We start from the raw sequence: 26,554 nt of genomic DNA, 5'->3' as shown, positions 1-26,554 counted from the left end.
TCATTGAGTTCAACAAATATGTGTTTAGCAAGCCACCCAAAATCTATTTTTGAAAACTATCTTCAAATTTTGTGATCCAAACAGTGCAATTCTGAGAACGATCTTTATGTTTTCATTGTAATCAGATTTTGAATTTCAAATTTTAAAATGTAGAATTTTATTAAATAAAGATAAAATCAATTAGAAATACAGTATATCATGTTATAAACTCAAATATTTTTTTAGAAAAATATAATACATATTATGTAATGTTTTATAAATTATATAATATTACAAAATAATAATTATATAAAATTTTAAAATAAATCATATTCATAAATTAATTAATAATAATTTATTATCAACTAAATATTAATGGATAATTACAACTAGTTTTATGATTTAAAAATATATAATAACAAGCATAGTTTAAACAATTGTTTAAATTAGAATCCAATTTCTGAATCTGCTACCAAACAAATATCTAAAAACACAAAATACAACTTTGTGTTTGTCGAATCCATTTTTTTCAAATTATCTACCAAATAAGGTCCTAAGAAATCCATTTACTCAACTCATTGTCAATTAGTTTTAAGATAAAATTTCATGTTTATCTAATATGATATCAGACTTCATAAAACTCAAACAAGTATTTATTCTTTATAAATTGATATATTATCTAAAAGTGATGAACCTAAAGAGGCACCATCTTGCGGAACATGTTGAGGTCCTACGTCGAAAAGATGAAAGACCTCACAATCTTAATAAGATATATAAGTTACCCATCTCATTATCAATTGATTTTTAGATGAAACCACATGTTTATCTAATAAGATAGGTTTAGATAAACATACATGGCATATAATTTGCAGTTAGTAACTATCTTGTTTCAATCTCAAACTTGTACCAAAGTTGTCCTTTTCCTACATGCAATGCGCAAATTTATTTTATATACCTACCAAAATATGGCCAATAAATTGACATTTTACATCAGGTCAGAAATTGTCCATCTAAATAGCCAATTAAGACAATATACTCTCGACCAAAAAGTTAGAAATTCAAATCTCACACGTATCATTGAAACCAACTACTAATCTTAAACAAGATAAAGATAACACATCTTAAACAAAAGTGTGCATCAAAACAACTAATCCCCAGTTAAAGCTCGCGGCCTATGCTCAAAAGTAAAAAGGGACATCCCAGTCTGTGATACTGCTCTAACAAATGACATGTTAGCAGTTAAGGTCGGGGCATTCCAGTAGTCACCAGTACCAAACACAACCTTGTTCTTCAAAGCTAACTTTCTCGTGGTCGGGAGACACGTCATACGTTTCGATGCCATGTCTGGGACAACCCTGTCTCATTTCCAGATCAATTAGTGCACTAATGTGTAATCTATATATCTAGAATTAAACGTATCCAAACATGGTCCATATGGTTGCAAGGACAAAATAACTGAAAGTATTGATAGCACAAGGTCACAAATGTACTCGAGAAAATTGGGATTCCGATGAAGCTGAAGAAATCTCGATATGAGGAATGAAAGGCTCTAATTTCTCCAATGAGAGAAGAATCAATCTACTATAATGCTAACTAGCATTTCTACCTACTTTTTTTTTTTAATATCTATGAGTAACCAAGCTCACTTTGCACACACCTCGATTATTCTCACGAGACAATCACCCGCAGTGGCGGATCTATAAATTTTGTTGACGGGGGTTTTATATAATTTAGTAAAAATAAACATAATGGGTGGGTCTTAAACTGGGTCTAGAAGGTAGGTTTACCACTAGACTAGCTAGTAGTTTTGATACCATGCCAGTTTATATATATATATATATAGCATAAAGTTGAGGGGAGGTTCGAATCCGCCCCTGATCACCCAACCGCACTACATTTTGACAATGAATGTCAAGTTAAATCATAAGATATTAAAATCTTAGGTTGGTTGTACCATAGCTTGAACTCATTTTCACTCCATCATGGCCTTTATTGATATGGAAGGTGGAAACCAAGGCATTTCTATCTACTTATGTTTTGCTTTCAAATACATACCAAAATGGCCTAGATTTCAGAGAAAGAAATGCAAAACTTCCATTGGGTGTTGAAGGTATTAAGGTGGCAGTCACTTTGGTGGGATGAGATCATGGAGGAAAGCCTGAAGGATCTCCATCCAGAAACATGGTGACATGCTAGGTGCGGGCACTTGGCATCTAGAGTACCCAAAGGAGAAATAATTCTCTTGTTTGCAAATATTTGGAGATTTCCAAATAACTCCGACACTTAATCCTGGACCCAAAATATTGTTACAATTTTTAGATTTATGAAACTAAAAGTGATGAATCCAAATTATGCACGTGTTTCAAATGAATGTGGATCAAGGATCATACTAAGAAGATTAAAGAACAACAAAAGCTTGTTCTATCGGACTCACAAAATGTGCTTTAGCAAGTGGTTTGCTCTGGACTTCTCATTTGGCCCTCCACACATTGTTACTAGTTCCTTGAACTCAGAGTGAACACTCTGGCATATTATACCTCTTTTTCCAGTCAAAAGAGAACTCAGCTCCACAAGAATAGGCTTCTCAATTTCTGACATTGCCTAGCAGAAGATTGAGAGAAAGAATCACATTTTCTACCACCAAAGGTAATAATAATACTAGGAAATGCAAGTTCGGATCATTTAACGCTAGCAAAGAAATCAACCATAATTTTCAACTCTAAAAAGTAAACAATAGCATTTGTTATGATATGCTATGAAAAGAAAAGAAAGTAATGGTAAATTAAAAGAATAAGTCAATAGAAGTCTCTGAGACCTTGAAAATTTTCCGAGTGTAATTCAAACAAAAGCTTCCACCAAGGCTTACTGTATCCCAATCTTATCTGGCTGGACAAGACGAGAGGTATTGATTACATTGCCTAAATTCTGATAGGAAGAAAATTTTGTGCTTTCTTATTTTAGAAGATGACTTGACAGTAGATGAAAACACCATATAACAAAAAGACCAATGATGAATAGAAGGGGTAACTAGTAAACAAATGTTTGAGTATCTCCATGAAGGATTATTTTCGTATATAATCCAGTAATGCAATTAAGCAACATAAGTTCAGCGGAGCAACAATCCTGGCAAGGCAAGATAACAAGGAACATCTTCAACTCGAACAAAATGCAGTCTACATGCAAGTTCAAGATAACAGTTTAACTAGTAATGACTAAAATGCAAAAGCACGGGAAAATTTATACTGAAAATAAGATCTTATTTCAATACAATCTTTTTCATTCAAGTGGGATTTTATATATTCTGTATAATCTCCTGATTTAAAAATTAACAATCGGTGGTTATAAATTTAAGCCAACCTAACTTGTGAGCAAAATAGTGGCTAATAAGTAAAGTAATAAGATAGTAGAGGGTAATGCTCATCTGGAAACAAATCTCACCTGACCAATAACAAAATCATAGTTACTCTTGTACTTCTGTCTCAATTCACTCTCTGGGGTAGCCAATAATTTAGCAACACAACCATTACTAATGCCGGATACTAAGGCAATCAACGCTGTGGTATCAAAATTTATTAGATCATTATCACCACCCAAAAAATGTTCCAAACTCGCGGATTCCATATCTTCGATACCAATCATAGGATTAGGTTTCATCGCCATAACAACAGAGCAAAAAGGATCCCAAATATCTCTCTCGACATAGTTGTCCAAAATTTCTGGATCATCCACACCAGTAGAACATGCTTTACTGTTGTAATTCAAACTCGTAACCCCACACTTCCTATCATTAACTTTTATTTCAAGAACAAGTGCTTCTTCATAGCTTCTCGGAAGCACATTAACCCAATCACAACCAATCTCAGAGAAACCAAAATCGAAGTCCGAGAAATTGAAATTAAACTCATTGGCCTTAAATTCATCTCGGAGTTTTTCCAGAATAAACTGATCAAGTCCATGCGAAAAAAACAAGATGATCGAGCAAGGTTCTAAGGCCTGCAAAGAGCGAGCCGCATCGATCACTTCCTCAAGTCGAGATTTCAAGCCCTTACTTCTATGCCCCTTGTACCAAGAAATATACCTAGGTTTTCTATCTGATACAATAACCCACACAGGATTCTTATCCAAAGTACAGATTATATCAACATAAACAGGTTTCGAACAGGAAGATGGAATCGGCTTACAGACACGTGAAATTCCAGTGACGGAAGGGTGTTGAAGAATGTGAACAATGGCCTCGAGATGCCCAATATTCAAGCTGCATGGAAATCATTGATGAATATCAGGAACGACACAGAAGATTGGAAACTGTAAATGCTTTGATTTGAGAAAATAGCGGAACCTGAGAGGGGTGGAAGACGAAGAGGAGCAGCGAGAGAGGAAATTGAGCTCGCGAAGAGCCAATTTGTGAAGAGTTCTGCTACTTGAAACAGTGATGTTGGTGGAAGAAGGTAGGGTTTCGATAATGTCGATAACCGCTCTGCATCTTTGCTTGGCTAATTCTAGCGTTTCTGGTTCTGCCATTGTTGCGGTTTATCGGTGATAAAGTATCTTCATTGTAAGTAAGATCATATTGTCCCAAAATTCATCAAAATGCATGATGTAATGTCCCAAATGTCATCAAAATGTGATGCCTTGGGAAGAATTGACATGTTTGTGGTTTTTGAAAGGGAAGTTTCAAAAAAGTTTTCCTATTAATAATTATTGTCCCTTACTAATCATTTCTTCTTGGTCGATGATAGCTTGATTTTGTTTAGGGTAGCTCGAAGAGAATTACGAGGTGATCAAGGGGTGCTCATATCATGCGAGATAGCCTTTGGACAATGTCCTGTTATGACAAGTTCTCTATCTGACAATTAAGAACTTTATCGAGACAAAAAGTGAGCAGTCATGAGTTGCTTTAGGCTTCCAAATAAGATTTTCAAGGAGATTATTAAGATGTGTGCTAGATTTTAGCGAGGGTTCATCAGAGAAAAAAAAGTATTAGATTGGATGGGAAAATGTATGTTCCCAAAGAGGAAGAGGTAATAGGATTTAGGGAGTTCATGTCGTTCAATTAAGTGATGTTAGCCAAAGTTAAGTTGGAGGAGTGTTAGGAATAAACAACTTTCTTGCCAGAGCTCTCAATGGTAGATATTTCAAAGATGGGACTTTTTAAGCGGCCCTAAAGTAAATGATGACTAATTGTGTACATGTTAGTTTGATTTTGTAACTTGCTAGGAAAGATAAGGTCAAGTGTAAACACGCATTGTGAACAAATAATAAAATAGAAAGTGGAATAAAGAATGATGAATCACAACGATGTCGTAAGTTAGAAAATATGTCACAAACAGAAATAACAACACCTGGGAGAGATAAGAGAAAGATAGAAAATACAAAAATTTGTTAACCCAGTTCGATGCAATCACATGTACATCTGGAAGGCTCTGTGCCTAAGTGAAAAGAAATTCACTAGTATGTAATTTAGTTTTATAGCATGCACCTCAACTAAAATTACATAAAGTTAGCTTACTCTTAACTGAATTACTAGTGAGCTAGTTAGGCTCCCCCTAACGTCAATACGTTGTTTGATGAGTCTGCAGTATTAGACTCCCCCTAAAACTATTGCCACAACAATGATCTCACCTTCTCTTTACATTCGGATGAATAACCACTCACTTGATGTCTTTAACAACTCTACCAACGTCTGCTTTTTCAGAACCTACTTTTGAGATCGTCTGATTAATTTCACGAAGATAATTCACATACAACCCTACAGTTTCTTCACCAAACTTTTTGAACAAGAATGCTCTCAATTAAGAGGATTAGACGGTTGACCTAAAAACCCCAAAAAGCTAAATAAATATCACCCATTCGAAAGGCAGACAGAAACCATAACCAACTGCAACAAAGAAGGAAAAAATTCTTCCAGCAAATCACCACCAATGAGGAAAAGATCTTATTGAAGATAGAGACAAAGAATCCAACATAAAAGAAAATATTATCTGTCAACCATAGCCATAACAAACTTTTCCTTCGGCGTAAGATTTTCTTTTATGGCAAATAACCAACAAACTGAGTAGAAATGATAAGAAACCAAACATTTCATTAATACAGTCCGGGCAATAAAGAAACAACGCAGTCCAACCAAGGCAAAGAAAAAAAATAACATCAACAAATCCACAACCACAATCACAAAACCATCTCAAAACATCAAAACAAACCAACACCAACAAACCAAGCACAAAACCACATACGTATCTCCCTCTTTTGCCAAGAAGAAAATCAATCAGCCGAAGGAGGATCTACACTATGACTAGGAAGTGACAAAATGAGAAGATGAATCAAGGCATCAATTTCAGCATGACGATCAGTCAAATCACGAACAAATGTAGTCAGAAAATGAGACTTGATAGATAAAATCCATAAAATACGAGTACCCAGCTCAGTAGGAAGCAGCATACCACCTTCATATACCTGAAGATCCTTCAAGAGAGAAATATCATAGGCCTTGAGAGGCCGAATGTTGTGCACAATGGCAGGAACATGAGTGTCTTGAAAAATTGTATAGCTGAGATTTAGGAGCTTAGGCATCCATCTAGGTGCATCATTGGGGTTAAGAATTGTTGGCCACTAAGACAAAAGAATACCCGAGAGAAGCCTCAGAAGACTAGTCGGAAACTTGATGGTGTACAAATCAACATGCCTTAAAAGATGATTATACACAAAAAATCCAAAGTTAAAAATAGACTAGTATCAATTTGATGTAAAAGACTGGCCAGAGAAGGAGAGAGACTAGAGTCGTGTGTAGAAGCATGCTATTTTTCAATGCTAATGCAAAACAAAATAGCATATTTGACATTGAGCGTAGACGCAGATAACTGACCTGACTCAAGCCACTGAGAATGAGTGCCTCCAGTTAATTCTATAACAAGCTCCTCAGTGGAAAGATGAGTAACACCTAAAGTCGGAGACTCTTCATGCTCAAGATATGCATTAATAGAAGCAGGAGAAATAAAGAAGCAATGACCACGAATGTGGACCTTCTGATAATCAGGACTGCTAGGGTCACCAAACTTGGAGGGCAAATTCACAATAAACTCTCAATAATTGAGGATAAAAAGGACCAGGATCCAAAACAGTCTTAAGAAGACTAACATGTTGAAGAAGATGCCTAATTTTCAAACAAGATTTGGTATGATCATAAAGAGTTTTCTCATCAGTAATACGACGTTACACCACATACTTCCAATGCTGAACGTCATCCTCAATGTGAAAAGTTATGCCATCGATTGAAAAAGCAAGAGCGTTTGGAGGAATCTTTCTCCGGCCAATTCTGATTCAAAGCTTGTTTCGGACAACAGTCATCTCATCTTCACTACTTGATTTGGAAAGTTCAACAAAAGAATCAGAAACATTACCACCCTTTGGATGCATAAGAGAAGATCCTTTAGATCGAGTTCGAGTAGATGGGCCACACTCACCAAAAGTTGATGTAGAAGCCCCATTTTTCTTCTTCCCCAATTGAGCAAGGGGAATGTTGTCATTAGAAGAACCAAAGACATTCTTACCAGAGGAATTAGAACCATATTCAGAGCTACCCATATTAGACTCCACAAAAGATTATGAAACCACACCCTGATTATCTCCCGAGATAGAGGCCTTGAGACACGAGGCTTCGGAGAAACATTTGTAGGAGGAACATCAACATATTCCCCCAGGTTAAGTAATATGTCAGTGGCATCTTAAACATCATCTGCACCTTTTTCATCAGACATAAAAAAATTTTCTTGAACATCATCGTCTGATTTGGAAATTGGGAACTCAGCTACACAAGATAGAACTCACTTCTTCCCCAATGTAGGGGTAAGTAGATAGATAGCTCCTTTAAGAGCTGATTCCAGGGCTTGAACGATGTGGCGTTACACACCTTCTCTTGGCCTGAGAGGTGTTCACACATAGTTGGACTATGTTGTATTGTTCATTAGAGGGATCAGTGGTACTTAAGGAGTGAGATGTAATTACAGAGGCAAAACGGTAAATTGGCCCAACTGTACTTACGAGCATTTGTGAAGGGTTATTGTACTCATGATTGGTTATATCCGATGGACACAAAAATATATCTGTGGTAAGAAGAGTTCAGTTGTTGGTCTTTAGTGGAATGCCTGACAATTAAAGGATGGTGGATCCTGTGGCTAAAGAATTTAGTCAGCTATTTACGTACCGTTGGAGCTTCGAGCCATAGGTTCATAAGGTCCCCTTGGTAGCTTGGATAAAGTTGAGAATCAGTTTTTGGGTCAGTTTGAAATGTTCAAATTGACAAGAGGGAGTTCGATTATATATGATATAATTGAATTGGTTAATTATATATGATATGATTGACTAAATGTATGAGATACATTATTTTGGAGGAAATTTGATATAAATATGATTTATATCAAGTAGAGGAGAAAATACTATAATAGATATATTATATCAAACTATAGGTTAAGAATATAATATGATTATATTTATTATTTAATTAATTAGGCGGTTATGAGATAATTGGTCGAGTAATTCTCTGGAATCGTGCGAAAGTGGGAAGTTCGAATTCAGTTCTTGTAACTGAAGAATAAAATGAAAATTGTTTTCATTTTGCAAGACGCGAGAAAGAGGTCTGAAAAATCGCTCATAGTGTGAATGTATACGATCGCTTAGCATTGACAGCCTATACGATAGCGCCCATCGTCCTAAACGATCGCACACCCGCGCACTAAATGATTGCTCACGATATTTAAACGATTGCTTAGCGTTGACAGCCTATACGATAGCGCCCATCGTCCTAAACGATTGCACACTCGCGCACTAAATGATCGCTTGCGATATCTAAACGATCGCTTAACGCATCGAGCGGACCTAAACAATTGCTTACCATTTGCTATACGATCGCCTAGCTAAACCTACACGATCGTGTACCTTTTTCTAAACGAAAAGCACCTGATTATATGATAAGTCTTTTACTATCTCCCACTTGCTTGTTCGTACTACATGATCGTCTTTTCCTCCTCCCTCTACCAATTCCATCAAAGTCCACCCTTTGAATTTTCACTCCGAGAATACGAGGGCTTCGAATGGTGGTGTCGTCCCCAATTGCTGTTGGTTCGTGCGCTACCAATCGCGTAGATGATCATGGTGCTATTAGGCGAATGTTTGCTGGCGATAAAGAGCATAGAGGAGTTCGCTTCTGCTGGACTGAGTTCGATTAAAGAAAGTCTTCAACTAGTATGTTTACTTGGTCTTTTGTATTTTATTTGTTAAAGAATGCCTGTAATTAGTGTTACAATGCATATCTATTTGTTAGAATGTATATTTGGTAATTCTGTTACAATGAAATCAGAATATTCTCTTCCGCTCATGGATTCTTTTGTTTAAGAGTTCCTTCAATTGGTATCAGAGCTAGGTTATTGATATTCCAATTCCATTGATGCAAAGAATTGCATATGCATTCGCGGTGGGTGCAACATATCTACTCTTTGTTTAATTGTTAAATTATTTATGGATGTGCGGATTAATGGAGTTTTCTTGGATGAAACCTCGGTTTGATTAATTCTTTTGCATTTTCAGTTAATTGTAAAGGCCCCTACGTTTTTTGGGCATAATTAATTGTTATCGAGTCTGTAACTCAAAGTTAGTTTGAGTCTCGAGTCGTTCGTGAAGAAGTTCGGAGCAAGGGTTGCTGCTCTTCGAGGAAGAAGACGATCAAGAGTTGATCGGCTCGTATAGACGATAGGGTAAGCGATCGCTGAGTATCGGATGCTCGGGTATCGTTTAACGCGCGCGCGCACTAGACGATCGTTTAGCTCAGCAAGCTTCATCGCTTAGTACCTAAACGATCGTAGAGTAACGCATGGTAAATTGTTTACCTCTTCGTGCATTAAGAGGTCGCCTAGACGATCAGGCTTCTGTTGGGATTGGTGTCCTAATTCTCCCGGAGTCTCGTCGTTTTGTAAAGATACACATTGTTAATGAATAAAATAAGTGTTATTTAATTATGACATTTACTTATATTCAATAAACAAAGCTCCTTGGTTATCTTATTTGAACTTAAGCATGTATATGTGATATACAAGTGGATCATGCCTTAAGTGATAACCTAAATCGGTCTGTAGTATAAGGATTAAGGTGGGATACCTGATCCTCGTGACACTACGGATAGGGCCCGCTTTGTAGAGGTTTGCAAGTGTTGTAAACTACTACAAATGGTAGATCCTGACCATTCAAGTGGAGACGTGGAGTGGGGATGTCCGATACAAAGAGTTTGTATAAGACCTGGACCACGAGATGACTAGACTTTATATATAACGTCGTTGATACTAGAAACTCGCATCTCACCTAAATGACCATAGGTGACACGACCTCAATCCTCAGTGTTTTGTGAACTCCTGCCTTTGAGGGTGTTCCTTTGATTAGTATGGGTGAGAGTGGCCAGATTGCCAACTCAACATGCCTACCTTTTTGGGGACTTGTCTGACCTTGGAGCTGGAAACTAAATCCATAATATGGAATTAACTCTTTTCCCGAAGCACGGATAAGTAAAGAGATTGTTCCCTTAAAGAGCTGATTCCAGGGCTTGAACATAGTAGCCACAACTTCTCTTTGGAAGAGAAGACTCAATCATAGTAGAACTATGACTTATGTTCATTAGAGGGATCAGTGGTACTTAAGGAGACAGATGTAACTACAGGGGCATAACGGTTATTGGCCTAGCTATACTTACGAGCGATCTGTGAAGGGTTGTCGCATTGCTCATTGGTTAAGATGGACACATAATATATCTGTAGTGAGGAGAGTTTAGCTGTTGGTCTTTAGTGGAGTGCCTGGTAGTTAATGGATGGTGGATCCCATGACTAAAGAGTTTAGTCAGTTATTCACGTACTGTTGGAGCTTCGGATCTACAGGTTCATGAGGTCCCCTTGGTAGCTTGGATTCATGTTGAAGGATCAAGTTCTTGGTGTTGATTTGAAATGTTCAAATTGACAAGAGATATTTGATTATATGTGATATAATTGGTATGATGTATAAGATACATCTAATGGAAGATTGATGTAAATGAGATTTACATAAAGTACCATGGAATAGAAAAAGAACTATGGTTTATATGTTTCATGAGATGAAATAATCATTTATGTTTATAATAATATTAATTATTAGATAATTAAGACTTTCTTTTAAAATAACCAAAGTAGTGGGTGGTTATTGGATCATGGTAATCGTGAGTTTAAAAGGAAATCGGTTTCCTATTTTAAAAAAAAAAGGTTTTCACAAAAGTTTGAAAAGATTTTGAGTTTTCTCTCCGGCAAAAAGAAACTCACGAAAGTCGTCAAGTAAATACAGATTTACTAAATGATGGTTGGACGAGCTAAATGATCGTGCAGGTGCTAGCTAAATGATCGTGCAGTGTTTATTACACGATCGCATAGCTTTGGTAGACGATCACTAGCCCAAGGTAAACGATCGTATAGAATCGACCGAGCTAAACGACAGAGCTAAACGATTGCATAGCTTTTGCTAGACGATCGCATAGCTTTATCTAAACGATTAGGCATCAACCTATACGATAGGTCTTTGACTTCTCCCACTTGCCCAGTCGTGTATGCAATCGTTGTTTCCTCCGTTCGTCTGCCTCACACTAAGTCCGAACAGAGCCCACCCTTTGGATTCTCAGACCAAGAATACCAAGGTCACTTTGTTGGTGGTGTCAGACTCAACTCGACACCGTCGAGGTTTACCGAAGGCCGTTTGTGGTGTTGTGGAGGTTGTTCGCTGTTGTAAAGGAGTTCGTGACAGAGGAGATCGTTGAGGACGAGCGCGAAGTGTTCATGCGGTGTTGCGGTCGTGTAGATCGAGTGCTCGTGATTGCTGTTGTTTGCTCAAAGTGCACGTCGGAGCGTGGAAACGCTTCTGCCGTTGTTAGTACAGTTTTTCCCTCTGTATATTTGTTGTTTCATGCTGTAATTTCTCTGTAAATTGTATAACCACTTGTATTGAAGTCGACTGTAAATGCTTTGTTGATTCATTATTGTAATTTGGAATAGTCTTGCTTCCGCTGCTCATGGAAATCATCGTTTCCGATTCCCTTTAGCTTCGCAACCTTGTTGTCGTCCAAGCGATTGTTTAGCTTTTTCGCACTATCGTCTAGTGTGCGCTAAGCGATTGTTTACTAAACGATGGAGCTTCGCCTGGTGGTTCAAGACCCGATTCGCCTGTGAACCGCTTTGCTCGATGAAAAATGTAATAGATAGAATTATTCCATTTCAATTTTATGAAGGTTGATCCCAGTCCATTAATCTTTGGGTTATTACTTGAGATGTATGGTTATTTATATGTCATATGGTATGCATATATAGTAAATCCCACCTTAGGTTATGCATTGGTTATGCATCATCTCTTTATTGTAAATGTTATAATTTAGAGAAACATGATTTAATTACATAAGAGCATGCTCATGCATCATATAATATAAAAGTTATATTTATGCATGCATAAAAAGCATTGACATGCATCATCTTTATATTATAATTGTTATAGTATAAGGGTGTATGGAAAGCATGTTTGCTTGGTTATTACATTTATATAAACGTTATGTATAGTAATGATCGAACATTGCATGAAACATGACACATAGGTTTCTTTATAAGCATTATAAACACCTAGTTATGTGTAATGTGTTTTAGTTGTTTCTTTTTAAAGGTTAAATAGAAATTAGACCTAAAAGCAATAAGAAAGACATACGTGCTCACTTAAGTTTAATTCATGGTTTTAAATTGTTTAAAACTTGGATGACATAGACCTAAGATCACGGTTCTAATATGACTAGCAACCCTTAGGCTTTAATCTTTTAATCAGTTTAATAGGATTAAATTAACTAATAAAAGGTTAAAGTGTAGCAAATCTATCTATAAGGGACCTTTTTTCTAAGGCGGGTTCTGGCTAGGCTGAGGTATTTAAGTTGATAAAAACGTAACACCCCTACCTGGGACCTACCTAGAAAGGTGAATTAGATAGATTTAATGCACGTGTACAAGTTAAGGACAGTCCATTAAAATGTTTAAATGTGACTACTTGAACTTGATTATTTCATAGAAAAAAGTTGTTAATGAGTGGACTTAAAAAAAGGGACTTCGACTAAAATCAGTAGCCGGATTGTCCAGGTTAATGAACCCCTAGGAAGAACATTAAGTGGGAGGTACTTGGGGTATATGATGCTTCATTTAAACCTTTCACATTTCTCTTATATAGTCCACACCGTGAGATCTATCCTCTGCCTCGTGGCACCCTGGGAGTGTCCCCCTAAAGGATGGTGTTTGGGTAGGTCAATATCAAGGTGTATGGAGAAGGTGTTCATAGTAAGTAGGAGTGAGAAGTGCGACAGCATTTCCCTCGGTCTCCCTTGTTGGATTGAATAAAGTTTATGCACATTGCCTCAAGGCACCCTGGAAGTGTCCCCCTATAGGTTGGCAGTTTTGCGCGTTTCTTTATTTGATCTATTGAAAGAGGATAAGGTTACTTAGTCTCTTGTCCTAATCTGCTTCTTCCCTATGGTGGTTTAGCAAAATCTTATAAAAGTTTATTTGTTTTTCAGCAACAAGTTTTAAAATGGCCATAACCACTTTAGCATTGCTTAGCACTGAGAAACTAACTGGCGATAATTTTTCAACATGGAGACACATGATCACGACAATTTTAATCATCGAGGATCTCATGTTTGCTCTTACGGAGGCCTGTCCTCCTATTCCAGCTCCAAATGCCGCTCAAAATATTTGGAAGGCATACGAGCGATGGACACGAGCAAATGAGAAGGCCCGAGCCTATATCTTGGCAAGTCTTAATGACGTCTTGCCTATATCAAATACATTATAGTAATTATATCATACATAATTAGAATTAAATTAATTATATCACATATAATTAATTCCCTCAATTAATTTGAACAAATTAAATTAATCCAAAAACTTATTCTCATTTATTCCATTGAGCTACCGAGGGGACCTCATGGACCTATAGCTTGAAGCTCCAATTGTACATGAATAATTAATTAATTATTTACTATCTGTCAACTGTCGGGTACTCCACTAAAGATTGATAGTTGCACTCTTCACACTACAGGTATATTTCGGAGTCTATTAGATATAACTAGTCAACAGTACGATAACTCTTCACAAATTTCTCGTAAGTATAGTTGGACCAAAATTACCATTTTGCCTCTATAGTTACATCTAACTCCTTAAGTACCATTAATCCCTCTAATGAACAATAAATCAGAGTCTAAATATGACCAAACCCCTTTTGGACCAGGAGAGGGTGTGGCGTCACATTGTTTAAGTCCTGAAATTAGCCTTTAAGGGAGTAATTTATCTACTTACCCCGACATTGGGGAATGAGTAAATTTCTTCTTGTGTAGCTATGTTCCCAGGTCCCCAATCAGACGAATCCCCAAAATAGTAGGCTTATTGAGTCAACGTTCTGGCCACTCTCACCCATACAAATCAAAGGACCGCCTTCTCATGATGCGACAAACATCGGTACCCACATTAGGAGACTAGAGGTAGCATTTATCAGATGAACGAGTACCTGTTATAATGGTCTTGTCATATGGAGATACAACAAGACATCGAACTTTAGAGAAATTTACGAAAATACCCTGATCACAAAGTTGACTTATACTTATTAAGTTTGCAGTCAATCCTTCAATAAAGAACACATTTTCTAAGGAGGGAATCCCTAGGTAGGAAAGCTAGCCTTTTTCTAGGACTTTACCAATTGCTCCATCCTCAAAAGTAACATGATCAGACCCCAAGGTTGAATATTCTTAATAAATGATCTTTCACCTGTCATATGTCTTGAGCATCTACTATTAAAGTACCAATTTTCTTTAGACGAGGCTCGAAGAGAAGTAAAAACAACATGACATTTTGCATTAGAAGGATCCAAACTTCGTTTAACTCTCCACACCAATTTAGCTTTTTTATGCTGCCTCCCTAAAGAAAGGATCCAATAACGATTCCACCAAGGTGAGTAATTCTGACGTCTCAATAATTTGTAACAAAAAGGTCAGATATGACCTTCCTTCCCACAATGGTGACAAATCCACCACTTTTTAACAGGCTGATCATGAGCACACGGAGATCTCTTAGTTGATTCGTCTAGAGGACCATACATCATAGTCTCCTTAGCTGGAACAAATATTTTAAAGAGAGGATTCTCCTTTAAGAGCCTACTTTTTAGTCTTGCTAAAACCAATGCCTTGTTTGTTAGTAATATTTTTTCTAGAGGAAATAATTTTATTCATATTATTTATGCCATAATTGAGCATTCGAACTGACTTGAACATATTGTCAAGGTCTCCTTTGGTGACTTGTAGCTCTTCCTTAAGATCAGAAATAGTGCTGCAGGCGATGGTTATCATCAATAAGTTTCTCAATTCTTTCCTTTTAGATAGTTAAGACCTTAGAGTCTTCAATTCACATTTGATAGACTTCTTCATAAGGTAGCTTGTCTTGAGTGGAGGAAGATGAAACAAGGCCTTGAATTAGAATCATCAGAATTAATAATGACACAATCTTCAGGACAATCAATGGAGAGATTCCCTACAAGAGCACGAACTTCTTCGGCTGACTCATTGCTTGAGTCAGTTTCCTCATCAGATAAGGTAGTTGAGAATCTTTTTTTTTTTTTTTTTGTCTTTGGAGAAAATTAGGGCATTTTTCCTGAAAGTGATCAAACCCTTCATACTCCCGACATCTAAAGCTTCTTTCACGAGAACTTTGACCGCTACTACATCCTTTATCATTTTTGTTTCGTTTGTTCATCTGATTACCAGGCCTTGGAACATTATTAGTGATGGCGTTACTCATGTCTTTGACATGTGGGGGAGCATAAGGGCCTCGAGAGAAGGTACACTTGTCCCAAAGTCTAAGAGCCTTACCAAACTACTTTGCCAGAAGAGATATAGATTCCGCAAGATTATCATCAGAATCTTTGGGTTTACATGCTGAGCTATCATCATAGTAGAGGATTTTAGTGCAATTTCCTTGACCTTATTTTTTGTTTTGTCATTTAAGGTCATTTCAAATTTTTGTAGAGACCCAAGCAACTCATCAATTTTCATTGTACTGATATCTTGTGCTTCTTCGATAGCCGTAATCTTCATATCAAATCCTTTGGGGAGAAAGCAAAGAACTTTATGAACCAGTTTCTCTTTAGACAATTTTTCACCAAGAGAAAAGGATTCATTTGCAATATCAAGAAGACAAATATTAAACTAAAAAATGCTCTCATCATCACACATTTTTAGAGATTTAAATTTTGTTGTCAACAACTACAACCTTGACATCTTTACTTTCAACGTTCCCTTATGAGTCACAATAAGAATCTCCCATGCTTCTTTGGCAGTAACACATATGTTGACTAGCTTGAAAATATTTTGATAAACACTGTTGAAAAAGCATTTAGTGCTCATGAGTTTCCTAATGAGGCTAGATCTTCTTCTTCAGTCCAGTCCTTCTCAAGTTTTAGAGTAACAACACCATCTTTATATATCACAGTTGGGTGTGTCCACCCATTGAGAACAACCTTCCATGATTTGTTGTCTATAAATTGAAGAAAAGCAATCATATGAGCCTTCCAATAAGAGTAATTTGTCCCATCAAGGACTGGCCGTCGAGATGTAGATCCACCTTATTTGATCGACTCCATTAAGAACTCAATAAAGGCAGTCAACACACTCTGATACCAATTGAAATAAAAAAAGGATGAATCACAACGTTGTCATAAATTAGGAAAGATGTCACAAACAGAAACAACGACAATTGAGAGAGATAAGAGAAAGATAGAAAACACAAAAAATTGTTAACCCAGTTTGGTGCAATCACACCTACGTATGGGAGGTTCTGTGCCTAGGTGGAAAGAAATTCACTAGTATATAATTTAGTTCTACATCATGCACCTCAACTAAAATTACATAAAGCTAGCTTACACATAACTAAATTACTAGTGAGCTAGTTAGGCTCCCCCTAACCTCAATACGCTCTTTGATGAGTCTGTAGTATTAGGCTCCCCCTAAAACTATTGTCGCAGCAATGATCTCACCTTCTCTTCACTTTCAGATGAATAACCACTCACCTGATATCTTTAACAACTCTACCAATGTCTCAGAACCTGCTTATGAGATCGTCTGATTAATTTCACAAAGATAATTAACATACAACCTCATAGTTTCTTCACCAAACTTTTTAAACAAGAATGCTCTCAATTAAGAGAATTATACGACTGACCTAAAAACCCCAAAAAGCCAAATAAACATCACCCATTCGAAAGGCAGACAAACCATAACCAACTGCAACAAAGAAGGAAAAATCTTCCAATAAATCATCACCGATTAGGAAAAAATCTTACTAAAGATAGAGACAAAGAATCCAACATAAAAGAAAATATTATTTGTCAACCACAACCATAACAAAAAGTATTTCAACTCTTAAAATCCTAAGAGACTATTGAAAAATACAGTTTTAGTTAAAAAAATTGGCTTTAAAAAGCAACCATGGTAACTAAGTAAATAAATTTGGTTGATTAGTGAACGAAATGAAAATAACTAAATGAAAAACGAAGGATTCAAGTTAGTTTAAACACTAAGCAAAGTAAGGCATATAATTTATTCTCATCCCTAAAAGTTAGTTTCAACAACTAATAATGCACATAATTTATGAAAGGATTGGAATTTCCCGCAGCGAAAGCAATTGGATGCATTAATATCTAAATCTCGCTTTACAGAACACAAAAAATTCAGAGTGACGGAAACCATGGAAAAACATAAACCTAAACATGATTTCTACAATGAAAATTAGAGAGGAAGGGATTAAGAAATCATTCACCTTTGAAGACCAATTATTCACGTTCCTCTCTAATTCAAGTCATCTTCTCCCGATCTCACGAACTCAACGAACAGGAATGGACATCACCAAGGGGTCTTCCCCGTTATTCTCAGGGACGAGAATCGTGCAGAAGTATGGGCTTGCATTCAATCTTTGCGTGAGGGAAGGAGAAGAGAATTGAAAGAAAAAAATTCTCTCTGTAAACAACACATAGAGAAGGAGAAAAACCAGAGTGAGAGGGAGAGAACTTTCTCTCTCCTCATTTGTTATGTGAGAGAATGAGAGATTAAAGGGTAAGGGAGTTGTAACTCCACCCCTCCCCCCAATTAAATTTGAAATAATTAAATTCAAATTCTAAATTTAAAATTTAATATATATTTAAACTATATGTTATATCACATATAACATATAACCTATAGTTATTATTATATCACATATAATATAAACTGTAATTTATTGTTCTCTCAAATAACCTAAAGCATTAATATGAATCAAATTCATTTGAATTTTAACCTATAGGTTTTATATGAACCACATTCATATAAATAATAATTGAGTCATATTCAAATTATAACACATCTCAATAAAATAAATAAATTTAATATGAATCGTATTCATATTAATTTTAACATATAGTTCCTATATGAATCATATTCATATAATTAATATTTGAATCATATTCAAACATTTATTTCTCCTATATAAATTTAATATGAATCATATTCAAATATTTATTTCTCTCATAAAATTATATTTAAATTTAATATGAATCATATTCACATTAAATTTTAACATATAGTTTTTATATGAATCATATTCATATAAATAATATTTGAATCATATTCAAATATTTATTTCTCTCACAAAAATGTTCAACACACATTATATTATATAATGTACCAATATACACTATTTAATTGTATCTTATACAATCATTTCTCTTTAATTAATTTTATCAATTCAAATCATACCAAAATTAATTTGATTCCCATCAGTCCTCATTGAGCTAATGAGGGAATCTTATGGACCTATAGATTGAAGCTCCAATGATACGGGATTAATTGATTAAACTCTTTTAATCAAATTAATCAACATTCATTAATTGTCAGTCACTCCACTAAAAATCGACAACTAAACTCTTTGCATTATAGATATATTTCTGTGTCCATTGGATATAACCAATCAATAGTGCGTTGACCCTTCACAAATCGCTTATAAGTGCACCTAGGTCAAATTACTATTTTACCCCTGTAGTTACATCTAACTTCTTAAGTACCATTGATCCCTTTAATAAACAATTAATCATAGTCCAACTATGACCAAACTGATAGATAAAACTAACATGAAGCAGAAGAAATCAAAATCAATAAGTACTACAATTACACTTAATTTGAGTTTATAAAGCATGCTAAAGCAGGTTTTGCATAAAAGAGGGTTTCAAGTTTGAATACCTTTTATGACAGTTGAAAACTTCTTCTCCTCAACGAATTGAGCCTTCAAATTGATAGTAGACCATCACAATGATCTTCTCTACTAATTTTCAACTTGAACTAAGAGGTGGAATCTCATATTGAGCTCAATTTTGGAATAGGAAGCAAGAATGTTTATGGAGAACAAAACTGATAATTTTCCAGCTACATAAACTACCTCCATATCTAAAAATTTGAAGTTTTAAACAACAAATTCATACAAGCACTTAGTTCATCAGCTTGATGACAGTTCAACAACCACTAACAAAGTGGACTTAGGTGTTAATTAGAGGATTAATCCACCTCAAACTTGGAAAAGTTGGAAATTTCCACTAAATGAAATTTTCCAAATTTTCATTTTCTTTTCCAATTTTGTCTTTATTTAATTTTCACTAAAATTAAATTAAAATAAAAAATTCAGAATTGATTTTGAATTTTCAAAATTGAAATTGTTCTATTTATTTATTTAATTAATTAAATAATAATTTAATACCAAATATTAAATTAATTAAACACCAAATTTGTACATGAATCCTATTCATGTAAATAAATATTTAAATATTTTAAATTCTCCAATTTTGTTTAATTTTAACAAAAAAGTAAGTATTTTATTTATATCGAATATAATTAATCAAACCTTAAATTGAATTTGAAACCCTAATTTTGAATTTGAACAATTCAAATCTACTCAATTCATTATTTCAAGATATATTTTACGAGCTAGTAGAGGGACCTTATGGACCTACAAATCACGAGCTTCAATAATCTGAGATTAATTGGCTAAACTCTTTAGACTGAATTTAATCAATATTCCTTAACTACCAAGACACACCACTATAGCTTGATAGTTGCACTTTCCTCACTGTAGATATATTTCTGTCTATTTTAACTATAATCAGTAAGTCAATATTTCACAGGTCGTTCGTATTTACAACTTGGTCAAAATTACCGTTTTACCCCTATAAATACATATTGCTCCTTAAGTTGTCACTGATCCTCTATTAATCAATTTGGTTTATAGTCCAACTTATAAACCATATCTATTTTGATCATGAGAAGGCGGGGCCCCATTGTTCAATCAGTGCTTAAGAGAACAACCTATCTGCTAACCATAAGTCGGGTAGGAGTGAATTCCATCTTGCAGAACTATGTCCCCAGCTATCTATCTAGTCTTATCCCCAAAATGGGAGACTTATTGAGCATTGTTGATGGACTACTCTCACCTATGCAGATCAAAGGATAATCCCAAACAGACAGGAGTTCATAGTTAGCTCAGGATTAAGATCGAGTTACTCTAGGTCATTGAATTTGAAATAGTAAGTTTTAATAGTAAACGGTCGCTATAAAGAAAAGTGACTATTTCGAGGTCCGATTTTATGAAAACCCATTACATAGGATGCCCTACTCACATGTCTTCACATGAATGATTTTGGGATCATATCATTTGTATCAATATACAAAATAGGCCACATCTAATAGTGGCACCAGGATGAGATACCCAATCTCATCCATATACTTATAGACTATTTTGGCTATATACTAAAACCTAATCCTCTTTTATATTTCCGCATAAAGTTAAAGTATTCATATTATAATTATTGATTCGTTTATTGGATTTTTTTTATAATAGAATGCAATATCAATAACAATTTATTGAAAAAAAAAATACTCAATAATACTTTTATTGATAAATAGAATATGTAACAATATTTACGAACTGCGAGTTTAGAACATTCCCAACACAAACCCTTATTGGGCCAGGAGAGGGTGAGACGCCTCATTATTCAAGTCCCGGAATCAGCCCTTAAGGGAGCAATTTATCTTCTTACCCTAACTATAGGGAATGAATGAATTCCTTCTTGTGTAGCTATGTTCCCAGCTCCCTAATCAGACGAATCCCCAAAAATGGTAGGCTTTATTGAGTCAGTGAATCTGGTCACTCTCATCCATAAAAATTAAAGGATCATTCTTATAGGATTAAGATCAAGTCACCTATGGTTATCCTGGTGAAATGTAAGTCTTTTCTAGCAACGGCGTTATAAAGAGAGACTTAACATTTCGTGGTTTGGTCTTTATACAAACTCTTTTGTATAAGATACCCTTGCTCACATGTCTCCACAAGAATGATCAAGATTAGATCATTTGTGGTACTTTACAACAATTATAACAACTACAAAGCGGGTCATATCAATTGTTTTACCATGATAAGACACCCAATCTTATCCATATACTATAGATCATTTAGGTTATCATTTAAACATGATCCACCTATATGCCTCCACATACATGTTTAAGTTACATCAGATAACCTTGGATCTTAGGTTAATGAATTATTGCACAAGTAATATAAAATTAATAAACCATTGATTCAGCTAACATAAAAGCACGAGACTTTAGGACATACACCACAATAATCTCCCACTTGCACTAAAGTCGGGGAAATATGAACCAGTGAGACATGTATTCTAGGGCATACACTAACCCTACATGCTTTCTCACTTGCCCTAGCACACTAGAGACATGTCTCATAGTCCTAGACAGTCTAGGAGATCCTCTCACACTTTAGCTTAGAGAATCCTTTTATATAATACAAACAGTTATGCCAATAAGAACCATCTGTTCACCAACGAGATGTACTCACATTCCATATTATTTCTTCCACTAAGTATTTTCATATGGTCTCCAACCTAATCCTTGAATCACAATATCACATAAAGTGAATAGATTAGATTATATCTAAAACAATTTTCAAATATGTCAAGATACCTTGAACATAGGAAAATTATTTCTTCCCAAGAAAAACACTACCTCTCAGTCCAATGAAACCATCCAAGATAAAACATGGATTTCTCTAAATCCAATATGAAACAGTGTAACTCGTAAAAATCAAATCTTAAACTATATATACTAAAGTTTCATTATTCATAAGTTTTAATTTTTAACACTCAATGGTCATACCATCGAATTCCCCGATTAAACCAAGAAACTGTGTATTAAATGTTAATGAAGTCTCATATAAAATTGATATCCTTTCAACATTTGAGGTGTCTTAGGAAATATTTTCCTTAGACATATCAACGTTATTATAGATTGGTACATTGCCATTCCATCTTTAGCAATCACATCGAACATTAAACAACTACTTGTAAATGTAAGATGCATGAGACAAATTAAACACCATGTCCTAAACATCTGTATGTAGACTTTTAATTCACAAAATTACTTCAAATTAACTATTTGAAATTGGTTGAACAGTCAAAACTTGTATATTGATTTTTAATTCATTCATAATGAGCAAATATTAATATAGAACAAATAAATATCCACGTTTCATTTTCTTGTTGCCAGTAGGTTTTTGGTGTCGTTTAATTCTCGAAAAGGACCACTAATCAAAAGAAATATTTGTATATATCGAATTACTCCTATCACTACAAAGACGTAGTAACAGCGGTAAGTTCGAGTCGATCCACAGGGAAGCGCAATTTGTTTTGTTAAGCCAATTTTCTAACTAGAGTGGTAGATGAGATTTTGGTTTAGAAAAGATAAATGCGTCGAATTAAAATAAAAGGGTAAATGTAATCTAGCATAAGGATTTGTCTAATTTCTAGAGCAAGAGAGAGTTTTTTATACAATTTCTATCATGGAAATAAATAATTAAACAAACATTCCATTCTATGCATGCAAGACTACTAAATCGATTCGACTTAAGTAATCTCTACAAAGCCCGACAATCAATTAAATCAAAATCAATCAAGCGTCCTAATTATTGATTAAGGTCGGAAAGACCATACCCTAATTAAACTATATACTCTTAATTTTAACGGGTTCTTAGCGATCATATTGAATTAAAAATCATATGCATTAAGAATGAGGATTCAATCACGTCAATTAAATGTCAAGAAAAGCCATATTCAATTAACCAAATTATTCTTCGAATCTAGATTGAACATGCATTACCAAGATTCAAGGTCAACCTATAAATCTAAGCATTCACATCTAATCTTTTGTTATCGGGGTAAATTCAAGCATAAACGAATACAAGGAAATGCACGAGCTCGAATTTAACTAGCAGAGACATGCAATTATGATAGGATCGTCAGTCTAACACACAAATACAAATCTAATTACACCAAGATTCAAAGAAAATATAGAAATGAAGAACATCACATTTAATCATAGAAATCTCTAGGAATTAAACATAGGGCTCTTGTTCAAAGAAATTAGACAGAAATTACCGCTTAATTCATAGACAAATCCAAGATAAACATCTGAACCATTGATTACAACCCAAAATAATAAGAAAAACTAACCTAAAGGTACTAGACATTGAAGGGAAAAGAAGAAGAATGAAGATCAACCTCGACCTCCATCAATTCGGCCTAAAAATTCAGCATATTTTGACCTAAAGACGAAGAGAGGTATTTATAAAAATCGACGCACGCTAGGAACAACGTTGCAACGCTCGACAAATCAGACCACGAGTGTTAAGGAAGCATTGTAACGATGGCATTGTGTAAACTTCATAGAGTCTCAATGATAGGGGTAGCGTTGCAACGCTACCCTACACACCAACATTTTGTCTTTTGGCATCAGGCGAGAGTTGGACTTAGACATAGGATGAGCGTTGTGACGCTGAAGTAGGGGCATTTTGGTCTTTTTTATTTCTTTGAAGCCCGAATGCTCAAATCACCTTCAAATTGCTTCAAATTAACCTCATTCTTCACTAAATCGCCAATTATATCTCATGGTTACTCAGAAACTACAAAATAAGACAATAAACACATAAAATCCAACAAAGAGCTCAAATTAAGCAAGGAAATATAACTCTTTTTTAGAGTTATCACTTGTCTGTACAAGAATATCGTCATCGCTTAAAGTCATTGATTATGATACTATATTAAAAAATTTTCTTGAAATTGTATACGCGTTTTGAACTCATTTTCATAAAAGAAGGTATTCATTTTTACACATCTCATATGTAATAACGAATGCACTAAAACTCTGTTGTAAAACTAGGTAGAAAATTGACTCATAGTCTATTTTCACCCAACAATTCTAAGAGTCTTATTTTAAAGATCTATATCTCCAAATACTACACTTTCAAGCTTTCTTTTCCTAGACCTACATATCCTATGATGTAACCCCATCAATGAAAGTCTACAAAAAGCTTATTGAGATTAAGTATAGTACTTCATCCCATAACTATGACTTTAAGAACTTTTGTCAACTTCTTTCAATACTGTCATCTAGTATGACGACTTTGATTTCCAGTAAGTCATAACGTAGGTTGAGTCACCGCATGACTCTCCCACTACAGAAATTGACGTTCAAATGAAACAAATAGTCAACAACACTTGTTAACTATTACGTGGTGTTACTTGAAATAAATTCATCAACACAGTCTGCACCCTTCAACTTTCCAAATAAATCAATATTTGTTACACAAACACATCATTTTACTTTGGAAAGTCCAAAGGAATATTTAGTTACTTTCAGTAAGGATTTTTTTTACACAAGTGTCTCAACTTACCCAAAACTTGAAATTTCATAAACAAGTTTTATAACATTTCCATGATACAACAATGACTCACAAACATGTTGACAGAAATTGTCTATGGTAATATAGATACCCTAGTTTATTGTATTTTTTCCATTATGTTTCTCAACATTATATTGTATATATTTGTTCTCACTGGAATTTTAGTCTAAGTGGGAGATTGTTAGGAATGTCCTAGAACTCGCAGTTCGTGTTAAACATTCTATTTATCAATAATAATGACTTGTTGATTTTGCATCTTATTATGAAAATCCAATAAACATATCATTGGCTATAGTCTGAATACTGTAACTTTATGTAGTGACATAAATAGTATATAGCCTAAATGGTCTAATAAGTATATGGATGAAATTAAGTATCTCATCCTGGTAACACTACTAGATGCGACCCACTCTATAGTTGTTACAAGAAGTTGTAAAGTGCTACAAATGATGTGATCCACAAATCGTTCATGCTGAGACATGTGAGTGGGGGCATCCTATGCAATGAGTTTGCATATAAACTGGACCACGAAAATAGTCACTTTTCTTTGTAATGACTATTTACTGTTAAAACTGACTATTTCATTTATCAAATAACCTAGGTTAACTCGATCTTAATCCTGAGCTAGCTATGAACTCTTGTTTGTTCAGGAATATCCTTTGATCTACAAACAGTGAGAGTAGTCCAAAAGCACTGTTCAATAAGCCTCCCATTTTGGGGATAAGACCGGATGAATAGCTGGGGACATAGCCTTGCAAGATGGAATTTAATCCTACATGATTTAGGGTTAGCAAATAGGTTATTCTCTTAAGTACTGGTTCTAGGTCTTGAACAATCGGGACCTCGCCTTCTCATGATAGAGAAAAGATTTGATTCGTAGGGTAAATCAAAATTGTTCATTAGAAGGTTAGTAGGAACTTAAGGAACAAGATGTATTCACAGGGCTAAAACTGTTATTTTGACCTAGTGTGATAACGAACAACCTGTGAAGGAACAACTTACTGATTATGGTTATAAAGCGGACATAATATATCTACAGTGAGAGGAGTTTAACTATGGGCTATAGTGGAGTATCCCATTAGGTTAGATCAGTTTAATGAGTTTAGCCGATTAATCTCGAATCGTTGGAGCCCATGATCTATAGGTTCGTGAGGTCCCCCTACTAGCTCGTAAATGGTTAAGCTTTAGAGTAGCTTAAGAAATTAATTTGAAACGTTCAAATTAAAATTAAATGGAATACGAGAATATATATTTAAATATGATTTAAATATATGAAGATGGTTTTATGAAAAAATCAATTTAATATTTGATATTAAATTAATTTTAGAAAAATTTGATTTTTCAAATTTTTAAATCAAAATTGAATTTTGAAATTGGTTTTGGTTTTAAATAAAATTGGAAAATAGGATTAAATGCACAAATGGAAATAAGAGATTTTCCATTATCATCTTCTTCATGCTCACACAGAGCCCATTTTCTCTACTTCATTAACTCTAAGCATGAGCTGCAAGCCATACACATTCCTTCTATACATGTTCATCTACAATAAATAAAGAAGAATGGAGTGATTTGAAGGCATGCATTCTACATAAATTTTAGAGAAAATTTCGGCTGGAAGAAAGAGTTCTTCGGTAGTGTGTTGCTCTGAGCTTTTCTCTGTAATTCCATTGCTTCAAGCTGTT

General features: G+C 34.9%; 1 protein-coding gene across 1 annotated transcript; it reads right to left on the bottom strand.

The window, feature by feature from the left end:
- Positions 1 to 897: 897 nt before the first annotated feature.
- Positions 898 to 4,734, bottom strand: LOC120091975 (uncharacterized). The gene is made up of 4 exons (XM_039050159.2): positions 4,319 to 4,734; positions 3,418 to 4,234; positions 2,414 to 2,580; positions 898 to 1,334 (listed from the first exon to the last, which is right to left on the bottom strand). Exons 1-4 carry the CDS (start codon positions 4,498 to 4,500, stop codon positions 1,127 to 1,129), a joined length of 1,374 nt encoding a protein of 457 aa, XP_038906087.2. The 5' UTR covers positions 4,501 to 4,734; the 3' UTR covers positions 898 to 1,126.
- Positions 4,735 to 26,554: the final 21,820 nt, after the last annotated feature.

Source organism: Benincasa hispida, chromosome 11 (genome assembly GCF_027475165.1).
Source record: "Benincasa hispida cultivar pf3 chromosome 11, pf3_genome.v1.1, whole genome shotgun sequence".
Taxonomy (NCBI): domain Eukaryota; kingdom Viridiplantae; phylum Streptophyta; class Magnoliopsida; order Cucurbitales; family Cucurbitaceae; genus Benincasa; species Benincasa hispida.
Note: the sequence above shows the minus strand (reverse complement) of the source record. Positions and strands in the feature narration are given on the sequence as shown.

What these genes read in the sequence shown, in the direction of transcription:
- LOC120091975 (XM_039050159.2), bottom strand. Translation starts at nt 4,500, where the DNA reads ATGGCAGAACCAGAAACGCTAGAATTAGCCAAGCAAAGATGCAGAGCG. An exon ending in TCGTCTTCCACCCCTCTCAG is followed by an intron (nt 4,235 to 4,318) that starts GTTCCGCTATTT and finishes ATTTCCATGCAG; the next exon opens with CTTGAATATTGGGCATCTCG. An exon ending in CACTTGCTAAAGCACATTTT is followed by an intron (nt 1,335 to 2,413) that starts GTGAGTCCGATA and finishes GAAATGAGACAG; the next exon opens with GGTTGTCCCAGACATGGCAT.